This window comes from Sus scrofa, chromosome X (assembly GCF_000003025.6).
Source record: "Sus scrofa isolate TJ Tabasco breed Duroc chromosome X, Sscrofa11.1, whole genome shotgun sequence".
NCBI lineage: Eukaryota > Metazoa > Chordata > Mammalia > Artiodactyla > Suidae > Sus > Sus scrofa.
In genome coordinates, this window is record NC_010461.5 from 7007928 (window position 1) to 7019976 (window position 12049).

The window sequence follows — 12049 nt, forward strand, 5'->3', positions numbered from 1 at the left end:
TTCCCATAACAGTTTTACTATCTTTCTTTGAGAAATCCACAAAATGGCCCATTTTTAAGAGAGGCCGTCCAAGGGGTAGGAGGGGGGAAATGCAGCTTTCCTAGGGTTGTTTCTTTGCTCCCAAGGGTCATATTTGGGATTGGGCTGCATTTCTGGGCTGTGAGCCTGGGATGGTCCTGTGGCTTGCTTGTTCCTCTCAGGATGCAGAATGTCATTTGTGGGCCAGTTGTAAGTTAGCTTGTGAAACAAACCAAAAAAAGCAGCAATGTGTCAGGGTCCTTGGGCAGCTAAAGGAGGTTTCTTTGCACCTCAAACTCGAGCCCCTGATGAGGTGAAGGCCTTAGGAAAGCAGGGGCGCGGGCCCTGGGCCAGCGGGGTGCCCTGGAGGCTGGGCAGAGAGGCAGCGCTCTCCCACCCAGGAGCCAGCCTGGTCAGGCCCGTCTTGCAAGACTCTGGCAGTGAACAATCAGGTCCCGGCAGGGGGGAGCCTCGCACGGCCTTAGCTGAAGAGAGAAATGCCAATTTCACAGATGTTTGGCTGAAGCCCCTCATTAAGAATGTGGAGTTTGCCCTGGGGACCCCCTCTCCGTGGGATTCTGGGCTGTGCGGGGAGGGAAGTCAGGGGTTGCCGTGCAGATGGGGTCGGCGGGAGGGACCCGGCCCGGGGGGCTCACGGCGCTGCTCGCCCATTGCAGAGAACGCCAGACAGAGGCAGGAGGGCATCGTCAGCGACTCCGTCATGTACTTCACGGAGGAGCCCCCCGAGCTGCCGGCCAACAGCCCACACCCGCTGAAGCTGCGGCGCGTCCTGAACCTCAGCCCTTTCACGGTCACGGACCACACGCCCATGGAGACGGTGGTGGACATCTTCCGGAAGCTGGGGCTCCGCCAGTGCCTGGTGACGCGGAGCGGGTGAGTGGCCGGACCCTCGTGGGGGACAAGACGAAGGGGACCGGGGGGGCCCGTGGTGAGCGCCGGGGAGGAGACGCCCTCGAGCCGGGGACTCAGGCTTCTGGGTGGGGATGCGGTCTCTGCCCTGAGGCTGAAGACGGAGTCCGGAGGGGAGGAGCTACCGGGGAGGGGCTGGGGCTCCCCCCCCCCACAGGGGTCCTGGCTCCAAGAGAAGGTCCAGCCTGTCCTGCCGCGACATCGAGACATGGCCCAGGCGGTCCTCCAGATCAGGGCCCTGTGCAGAACTGAGCAGCCGAGATCTCAGGGTCGATGAGAAACACGGGGGCAGGCGTGCAACTGTCACTTCATCCGGGACACATTCAAAACAAGAGATGCCAGAGTTCCCGCTGTGATGCCCTGGGTTAAAAATGCAGCTGCAGCGGCTTGGGTCGCCGCGGAGTCCCTGGTTCTGTCCCCAGCCCGGCACCGTGGGTTAAGGATCTGGCATTACCACAGCTGTGTGTGTGGCCATTAAAAGAAAAAAGAGATGAGAGTCTAATAAAATTAGATGCAGTGGGTTCATTAAATGAACCCATTCAATGGTTGAGAAGTCTGTCAATATGACAGTAAAGCTGGGAGGAAGCCCTGCAGTTGGCTTGTGGACACGGGTGTCACCAAGGCTGTGGCTGGGTGACCCCACGGCCCTGGGTGTTCCCGGCTGCGTGCAGGGTTCCGTATTCTCCCGGAGGTTCCTATGGACGGAATCATCCGAAAGCAAATGCGAGGTTTGGGGAGTTCCTGTTGTGGTTCAGCAGAAATGAATCCAACTAGTACCCACGAGGAGGTAGGTGGCTTCAATCCCTGGCCTTGCTCAGTGGGTTGGGGATCCTGCATTGCCGTGAGCTGTGGTATAGGCTGCAGATATGGCTCAGATCCCACATCGCTGTGGCTGTGGTGTAGGCCAGCAGCTATGGTTCCGATTTGATCCCTAGCCTGGGAACCTCCATATGCTGCCCTTGTGGCCCTAAAAAGCAAAAAAAAAAAAAAAAAAAAAAAAAGCAAAAGTGAGGTTTGCCTCATGCTCAGATTGTTCCCTAATATATATCAATCTGTTTGAAACAACCTACTGTTTTTTTTTTTTAATTTTTGCCCATTTTTAAAATGTATGGATTTGATTTATTGATTTATTTTTTTCCTCTTTAGGGCCGCATCCACAGCACACGGAGGTTCCCAGGCTAGGGTTCTCATTGGAGCTCCAGCTGCCGGCCTACACCCCAGCCACAGCAACATGGGTTCTGAGCCGCATCTGTGACCTACGCTGCAGCTTGAGGCAACACCGGATCCTGAACCTACTGAGCAAGGCCAGGGATCAAACCTACATCCCCATGGATGTTAGTCAGGTTCTTAACTTGCTCCCAGCTTCCCGTTTTCAAATGTTATCACACAGCTGGGAGATTGGGTGGCCCATGGCATCGTCTCTGCCGCAGCAGAGTTGCTTTCCTTGGTGTTAACACGAACCTGGACACCAGCACTGCGGCGGTCAGAGGAGCCTGATGATGTGAGAGGGGCAGTGCCCCGAGGCCCATCCCTTGGGCTCAGGGGCTCTGCCTGAATGCCAGGGCCTCAGAAGCGCGGGTGGAGGAAGAGGTCGGCTTGGTCCAGGTAGCCTGGAACCTGGGATTCTCTCTGCCCAGTTCAATCCTCCATGGGCTGAGGAGACCCTGGAACCTTAAAGAGAGTTTCGGCCTGGATAGAATCTGGAGGCTTCACCTTCTGACGTGGTTGACGTTTCCAGAACTAGTACAGTCCTGTGAACCCAGCACTTCTCCACCCAGGGTGATGGGTCCTGCAGAGATGAGGGGCGTCATGAGTGGGGGGAGGGGATGCCCACGCCAGCTTCGGCGGGTCGAGGACAGGGATGCTCTTTAATATCCCCTGGCGCCAGGACCGCCCCCATCAACACGAAGAGCCGTGTGGCCCCCATGGCACTTGGCTTCCAACCAAGTGCCCTCAGCCTGGCTGCCTGCGGGTGGCGGCAGAGCAGCCCTCAGGCACTCGGCCCTCTTCCTGCTGCCCTGCTCACTGGGGCGCAGGGCTGTGCAAGCGGCTGGATTTGCCCTTGACCCAGAGAACCCCTGGCCAGGGGCACGAGTATCCTCCTGAGCTCTGACTGTAGCTCGAGGGTGTCTTGCTCAGGGGGAAAGGCCGTCGATGAGGAGCAGTTAAGTGTTTTGAGGCTAGAGGTCCTTTCTCCTGGTGGGTTTTGAAGGAACCCAGTGGTTCGCCGCCTCGAGTGGGCGTTAGAATCCCCCGGGGCTTAAACCTCCAGGTTAAACCCGGCGAGCCGGACCTCCCTGCAGTTCCTGAGCCCTCTGATCTGGGGCGGGTCCCGAGAAGGTGTATTTCTAACCAGCTGCCAGGTGCCGCTGCTGGTCGGGGTCCCCACGTTGCGAACCCCTGAAGCCCATTTCTGTACTTGAGTTTCCAGTGCTCGGCAGAAATACCACCGCGATGACCCGTGTCGTCTCACGTGTGTCGCAGTTTCTCTTTTCCTTTAAAATAATAATCCAATGTCGGTTATCATTGGAATTTCCCGTTCTGGCAGGAAATTCTGCCCTTAACGCCCGCTCACACCTCACGGAGCCCCACGAGGTTTTCCTGTGAAGATCTGGGTGCCGAAATTGGCTCCGAATGTTCTGCGAGAAAACAAAATCACGCTCTCTCACTCGCTCGCGCTCTCACTCTACGTATTTTAAACAAACACAGATGCTGATACGTTCGTGCTGGCAAGAGATCCTTGTGTGCGGGGCCTTTCATCTCCTCGGGCGCTCAGCCAGGGCAGGCACGGCTCAAGCCAGCTCGCGTTTTTGATGTGTTCCGTCGCCATGTGCCTCCCCTGCTCTTGGCCGAGAAGCCCAGCCTGTGCCCTTGCCTTGGGTTGCCTGCAGGATTTCTCAGGGCCTGGGCTCCCAGGTGATGGTGACACCAGGCCAGGAGCCAGCGAAGCCTTCGTCTCCATCAGGCCCGGGGTCTGGGAAGCCTCCAGTGGCCAGAAGTGAACGTGGGATTCCCCCCCCCCCCGCCAGAGGATCTAGAAAAAAATAGCAAGCCGGGGAGATGGGGTCAGCTAGGTGGGCCTCGGGGGCCTGCCCGGGAAGGCCCTCTTGCAGGAGCCCGGCTGCTCTAATCTGACTTGACTTATGTTCATGGTCCTAGATCGGCCATTTATCATTCCCCAGATTCACTTGAGCTGCTGCTCAAAGGCGCTGGACGTTGAAACACTTGCTTCAGATCAAATAGGACATTTGACACCGTGGCGAACCCCGCAGGATTGAAGGCTGCGTCCTCCTGGGAGGAGGTGCTGCTTTCTTCTTTTTCGAGACTTATTGTTGCAGGACGGGGTGCACTGTGGGCCCGAACCCAGGCAGCTCCTGAGTACCTATTTCCCCAGAACTGTTGGAACCAGCCTGACTTGGAGACATCAGCGTTGCCGAGCTTTAAGATGGGCCTGCGAACGGCCTGATCTTTTGATACAGTCTCCAGGATGAATATTAGGAAACACAACCCAGGCTTGTAGATCCGGGCGGGTGGGGTGTCCACCTGTGTTACAGTAAAGTTCGGGTTGCTTTGCAGCCACGCACAAGTCATGTTTTTGCCGAAGCGACCCTGTCTTCCTTAGCATCATACGGAGCAGCCGTGCGAGTGAGACCTGGAGGAGGCGCCTAACGTGTGGACCAAGAAATCAAGGCGCGTGTCCTCTACCGGGGCTCGTGGACGTGATCCGATTTCAGTGGTGTCCGCAGGTGGTCCGGAGGGGAGGACCCGGAGCCAGGTTTCAAGTAGAAAATGAATGTCCTAAAGGACAAAAGAGCATTTTAAGCTGAGGGACTGTCTGCCAGTTGGTGGCAGCCAGCCTCAGGACCCTTCCCTCTGCGCGGGTGGGAAGGTGATCCCTCTTTGTGGCCCCAGCTGCTCGCGTGTGCTGCCACTTCTCTGATGGTGGCAGCTTTCTTTGTGGCTTGCCTTGTGCCTCTTCCTTTTTGATCTTAAAGGGAGTGGAAGGACTGTTACTGACTGAGGTGTGTCCCCGCACCCCCAAAGCCATAGGTCGAAGCCCTAGCCTCCAGTGTGACCGTGCTTGGACATGAGGTCGTTAAGGGGGGATTAAGGTTAAGTGAGGTCATAAGGATGGGGCCCTAATCCGATAGGACTGGAGTCCTTTGAGGAAGAGGAGACGCCAGGGGTGCTTGCATAGAGAAAAAGGCCACGCGAGGAGGCCGCAGCAAAAAGGTGGCCGTCTGCAAGCCCAGGAGAGAGGCCTCTGGAGAAGCCAAACCAGCCAGCCCCTTGATCTTGGCCTTTCAGCCTCCAGAAGTTGCCGGGCCAGGGCTTGAATCTGAGCCACAGCTACGACCCACGACACAGCTGTGGCAAACCAGGAGCAACGCTCCCTGTGCCAGGCTGGGACTCGACCCTGTGCTTCCACAGTGACCCCAGCTGCTGCAGTCAGGTTCCTGACCCACTGCACCACAGCGGGAACTCTGAGAACGTACGTTTCTGTTGTTAAGCCACCTGGTCTGTGGTGCTTTGTTCCAGCAGCCCAGGCTGGCTCCGTCGGGACTCAGGCTTGGCTTGGCAGCTTTAGTATAGCATCTTGTTTTATGGGGCATCTTTGATTTTACTGGATTTTTATAAATTTTAGAAATGTGTTTAATCTACGAGCACAGTTAAAGTCAAGTAGCCTGAAACAGCTAGAAGGGAACACAACAATTCCTGGCTCTGTCCTCTCTCACCACCACCCGCTCCCTTCAGGCAACCACTTTCTTCCCCCGAAGAATTTTGTGTTCTTCAGTTAATAGACTTTATTTTTTGAGTAGTTTCAGGTTTACAGAAACCCTGAGCCAGACGTACAGAGTTCTCTCTTGTCCTCTCTCAGGTTCCTGTACTGTGAACATCTTGCATTTTTGTGTTACGTTTGTTGCCTTTGATGAGCCAGTATTGTTTTGTTGTTGTTATTATTTTTGGCTGCACCCATGACATACGGAAGGTCCCAGGCCAGGGGTCCTGAATCCACCGTGGCAGGCTGGGGATCGAACCCATGCCTCGGCAGTGACCCAGGCTGCTGCAGAGACAGCGCTGGATCCTTAACCCACTGTGCCACAGTGGGAACTCATGTTATTATCAACGACGATCCGTCCATCGTTTTCATTAGGGTTCATTCTTGGTGTGGTGCATTCTGGGAGTTTGGAGACATGCGAAATGACATGTGTCCACCATTGCAGCATCTTAGGGCGCAGTCTCACAGCCCCAAGAATCCTCCGTGCGCTGCCGGTTCATCCCTCCCTCCCCCACCCCCAACCCCTGGTGACCAGTGGTCTTGTTCCTGGCTCCATCGTTTGGCCTTGGCCAGAATGCCCTGGAGTTGGAGTCATCGCGTGGTATGTAGCCTTTTCAGACGGGCTGCTTTCATTAGCCATGTGCTCTTCGGGTTCCTCCATGCCTTTTCCTGGCTTGATGGCTCATTCCTTTTTGGTGCTGAGTGGTGTTCCATTGTGTGGATGTACCATTTTGTGGATGCACTCACGCACTGAAGGACATCTTGTTGCTTCCAAGTTCTGGCGATTATGTGTGAAGCACCTGTCTGCTGAGAGTGAGGACAGTCTGGTACGTAACCACTCTGCTGTAATTACACAGACCTAACAATAACTCCCTGTATCGTTCACGATCTAGTTGATGTCAAATTTCAGTCCAGAATTCCTTCAAGGTTCACACATTGCATTTGGTTGTTTTGCCTTTTTAGTTTTTTGGCGGTGGTTTTTGTCTTTTTAGGGTCGCACCCACGGGCGTATGGAGGGTCCCAGGCTAGGGCTGGAATTGGAGCTGTAGCTACTGGCCTGCACCACAGCCACAGCAACACAAGATCAGAGCCATGTCTGCGACCCGCACCACAGCTCACGGCAACGCTGCATCCTTAACCCACTGTGCGAAGCCAGGGATTGAACCTGCGTCCTCATGGATGCTAGTCAGATTCGTTTCTGCTGAGCCATGACGGGAACACCTGCCTCTTGAGTCTTTTATCTGGAGTCGTTCTGTGCCATTTTGGTTTGTTATTTATAACAGATTATTATTACTTTCTAAGCGTCCAGACTAGTAGTCCCACGTTCTCAATTTGTTTGATTGCTTCCTCGTGGTTTGATCTGGTTTAAATAGTTTTGGGCAACGTTCCAGCGTAGATGATGTCACAGTGTCAGCTTTTCCGCGTGGTCGGCGATAGGCTCCGTCGGTGGCATGAGGTGCTGGTGGCCGGAGCCCTCCGTTGTCGAGGGACGTTCTGCTCTTTGTGTGTCATCTCTGGGGGGTGCTTGGGCACCATGCGGACTTTCAGTTTTCCAGCAGCCGTGGTTGGGGAATCCATTACTAATTGTCGACTAAACTCCTTAATTACATTGGGGGTTGCAAAATGTTGATTTTCTAATCCTATGCTGCTTGCTGCATTTTCTCATCGTCTTTTGTTTTGTTTTGTTTTCATGATCCTGTTAGTCATGGCGCTTTCTCTGAGCGTTTTGTCATCTGTATTGTTATCATTCCCTATGGCCTGGTTTTAAAGGCCCTTTTTTTTTTTTTTTTTTGCCGTTTCCATCTCTCCTGAAGATGTTCCCCTGAGATGGATGGAAGGCGTGGTATCTGCTGTCTCCCCCCGCGTGAGAGATGGGGAGACGACCCCAAGGCATCCATCCCTTTTTCAAGGTTAAGGTCCAGCGTGGTGAGGGACAAAGAAATCAGAACTCTGGCCTGGCAGTGTCACTGACTGGTGTCCATTTCCCCAGCTGTGACCTGCGGGAATACTCCTCCGTGTACCCACCCTTTCTCCTCCGGTTCACTTGCTCTTGGGGAGTAAGAGATGTGTTTGACAGCTCGGCTTTCATGAAATCAGTGACAGTGTATTTTCAGATGCATTTTCTAAGTTTTTGGACTATCATTGTTTTCTGCAGGTATAGCATAGGAACCTGGCAGTTGATTAGCTGTATGGTATTCCAGGGTGAGGCTGCCATCCTTCCCTTCCCCTTCCCCTTCCCTTTCCCTTCCCTCTTCCTTTCTTTTTTTAACTCGCCTTGCCTGCAGCATGGGCAAATTCTAGGCCAGGGATTGAACCTGTGCCACAGCTGTGACCCGAGCCATAGCAGTGATGACGTTGGGTCCTTAACCCACAGCGCCGCCAAGGCAACTCCATCCTTTACTTTCCTCTTCCCCTCGTCTTGGGAACGACGGCCATACAGTGAGCAGCATTTTGCAAACTAATTTGGCAATAGAACGTCTTCTCTTGGAAAAAGTTGTGTGCCCCCGCTTCTTTGACATCTCTTGCTTTCACCCCCCCCGGGGGGGGGCATGATTTGAGTCCAGCAGGTGGTGATGGAAGTATTTGGTGAAATCAAGAATGAAGCGAGGGCTGACGTGGACAGTGGTGCAAGTGTGTATGCATGATCCCAGGCGCTGCTTCTGCTGTCGTGTTTGTGAATGGAGTTGTGCGGCACACAGTCCAGGAGGCTCTACACCAAGGGCCCTGGAAAGTGACATTGTTTCTGTACATTGAAAGCCATGACATTTTAGAAGACGAGGAAATTTCCATATATGGTCGGAGATGAATGTTAAACGTTACCCTTCCAGTAAGATAAGTTTAAAATAGAACTGATTGTGGAGTTCCCGTTGCAGCTCAGCAGTTAGCAAACCCGACTAGCATCCAGGAGGATGCAGGTTTGATCCCTGGCCTCGCTCAGTGGGTTAAGGATCCGACGTTGCCGTGAGCTGTGGTGTAGGTCGCAGACGCGGCTCGGATGTGGTGTGGCGTGGCTGTGGCCGTGGCGCAGGCAGCGGCTGCAGTTCCAATTGGACCTCTAGCTTGGGAACCTCCGTATGCTGTGGCTGTGGCCCTAAAAGACTAAAAAAAAAAAAAAGAACTGATCGTTACGTTATGCTTAAATTTTTTTTCTTCCTTCCTCCCTCCCTCCTTCCTTTCCTATTTTGGCTGCACCTGCGGCACATCTAAGTTCCCAGGCTAGGGGTCGAATGGGAGCTGCAGCTGCCAGCCCACACCACAGCAACTCCAGATCCGAGCTGTATCTTCAACTTATGTTGCAGCTTATGGCAATGCCGGATCCTTAACCCACTGAGCGAGACCAGGGATCAAACCTGCATCCTCACAGATACTAGGTCAGGTTCTTAACCCACTGAGCTACAGTGGGAACACCGAACTTGCTGAGATTTATAATGCCTTATACTTGGAAGTTCTGTGGTGTCATCGAGTCTTGACAGTGGCTTTCATAAGCTCTTTTAAATTTATTACAGTCTTGAAATTTAGTGGAGCGTGTTCGTCGTCATAGGCTGACGGCTGTAATAAAGAAGCCTGCAATCTCAGTGGCCTAACACATAAAAGGTTCACTTTTCTCCCACGTCACTCATATCCAGTGCGGGTTGCGGCAGGCGTGGGCTCTGCACCACACAGTCACTCAAGGACCCGGGTCTTTGAACCTGGTGGCTCCTAATTCGGTCCCCTGTGACCTCAGAGTCCTTCCCTAGCTCCTCTGTCTCGGGCTGGCAGATGAGGAGAGAGATGGAGGAAAGGTGCAGGTGACCCGGGAGGGGCATCGCAAACCACCACTCTCCCGCCGCTGGCCAGAGGCCCGTCACTTGGCCCCAGCCACCCGCAAGGGAGGCTGGGAAATGGTGCGCTCTCTGTTGCCTGCGTGGAAAGGGGGCTGGGGATGAGGGGCAGGCATGAAGCAGTATTGCGAGGCTGATCTCTCTTCTCTGTTTTGTTTCTTCTCCAGGAGACTTCTTGGCATCATCACAAAAAAGGATGTTCTGAGACATATGGCCCAGATGGCAAACCAGGACCCTGAATCTATCATGTTTAATTAGAAACAAGATGGCATTTACTTTGTGAAAAACACAACTGTGTCATTTTAAAAGAAATAAACAAATGACGTGTTATTATCCTAAGGAACGATCATGTGCTGGGGGCAGCGGAAACAAAAGCTTTGTTTGAAAGCATGGGAAAAAGAATGAAACTTAAAAAAAACAAAACAAACCATCATCGAGTAGGCATTTTATAGCTTTAACCCCTTGTGAATTTCAAGCTGTGTCTTATGCGTTTAGCGACTGCTGAGGGGGCATGGGGGTGGGTATGAACAGTGTGGTTTGTACAAGGACACGGAACACAGTTGCTGAGTCACGACACATTTGCCCCTTCTGTTGAAGGCTGAGGTTGGCGAAGCTTTGAGTCTGAAAGGCCAAGGGGCAGTGGCTTGTCAGCATCCTTATTTATTGGTCCCTGCAGTTTTGCTGCTATGTTACTGAATCAGACTAAAGATATTTGCACTTTGTTGGAAAAGAAAAAGAATTTCAAGGCGAACACAGTGAACGTTGCAAGCATGCCCGTGGATTCGCTCTCGACCATCCATTGCTGGCTCCTGTTCTCAGCCTGTTACTTCGCTGTTTCTGTTTCTGTATCTCTGTTTCTGAACCAACATCGGCTCATCTGCCGTGTTGAGCATGAAGAAATCCTTTCTCTCAAGACCAGCATCTTGGGACTGCACGTTGCACTGATGGAGCATTCAGTGTTGCACTGTGTTTCTTGCCACAAAAAGGGATTCATCTTTGTTTGGAGGGTATATGTACCTGTCCTAGATTCACCTCCCCGTTGCATTTGCTCCATTTATTTATTGCTCTTGCCTGTGCATTCTTAAATATTGATCAGTCCAGCATTTTTCACGGGCCCTGTCCTGTATTCTGCCAGCTTGCCATAGTGGCTTTAATTTCCAAATAGCATATACAAGAGTCAAAACAGGCTACCCAGTGTTACTACTTATTTTTCCGCACAGATCTTATTAAAGACGGCTGCAGAGAGAGTGAGGCAGATGAGTTCTCAGTGGGAACTCCTCCAAATGGATTGCAAGAGAAATACTAAATTGATTCTAAATCTGTTCCATTCTTTTCTCTGTAGGATGCAAAACATCCAGCTTTAGCGTAGAAGCATGCATTTTCATATTCGCAATCAAAGCACAGAAGGACAGAGTTAAATTTGAGACAGCCAGTTCGAGCTTTGGGCATCATTGTATTGAATGTAATGATGCATTTATTCTTTTAGTCAGGACTTCTGTCTTGTCGGCGGGCAGAGAAGTAAGCTGTGTGTTTTTGGGCCCCGTGTGATCTCTGGAAGACTGAGCCTGCTTACCCTTTCACTCGAGTCTTTGTTCTTCCCTCTCACTGAGTCAGCCTCATTCTTTCCAATCTCATTGGATATCGATGTATTCCGTGTGCGTTTGGCTGCAGATGTTAGAAAACCGAACGCTCAATGAAGAGCTAAGGAGCCTGGGAGTGGGCACTCGGGCCTGTCTCTATGAGGTAGATGACCCACTATCTTTGGCATTTTTTCCTCGCCCTCCTTACCCCTTGTCCTTTGGCCTATACTGCCTCATAGTCCCAAGACGGGTCATGGAACCGCCAGGTCTGACGTCTGCCTCCTAAGCAGAAAGGGAGAAGAGGCAAGTGACAGGGTACAATGTCTGTGTCGTGAAAGCAAAGCTTTCCCAGAGAGGCTCGGCTAACATCCATTGGTTAGAACCTGTCATGTGGCTCCCCCAGCCGCATGTGAGTCTGGGAAGGGAAATGCTTACCAGGTAGGCACATGCTCTGAATGGTGTTCTCTAAATAAGGCAGGGGTTGGTCCTTGGGAGGGGAACATTGCTCTATCAGATGTTCTTGTGTATCCCTGTCATTGTCCTACCTGCCTCCTTCCCTCTCCTGCCCACCTCCTCCAAATACTCTCTTAGGACCTTACAGTGGCCCACCCCTCCCCTTGGATTTGACATAGAACTCCCAATCAAAATCATTTCTCAGCCCTAATAAAAATGTTCATTCTGGATGAAAACCTACCTCTGAGTTTCTTGGAACTTCTAGTTGATATCAGAAAGTATATTGATGTGTTTAACCTGACTTTGATCTTTTTTTGCCACCACCCCGGCATTTGGTGACTTCCAGGCCTGGGATCCAACTGACGCCACAGCAGTGACCCAAGCCACAGAGTGACAATGCCAGATCCTTAACCACTAGGCTACCAGGGAACGCCATCTTGACAAATCTTTTTCTTTTTTCCTTTTTA

The 12049-nt window shown here is 52.4% G+C and overlaps 1 protein-coding gene across 1 annotated transcript in view; it reads left to right on the forward strand.

The window, feature by feature from the left end:
• Window positions 1–11818, forward strand: part of CLCN4 (chloride voltage-gated channel 4) — an 80109-nt gene extending 68291 nt beyond the window's left edge. Inside the window, 2 exon segments of the mRNA XM_001925227.6 lie at window positions 696–912; window positions 9717–11818. Of these exon segments, the coding sequence (XP_001925262.4) occupies window positions 696–912; window positions 9717–9807 (308 nt within the window). The 3' untranslated portion in view covers window positions 9808–11818.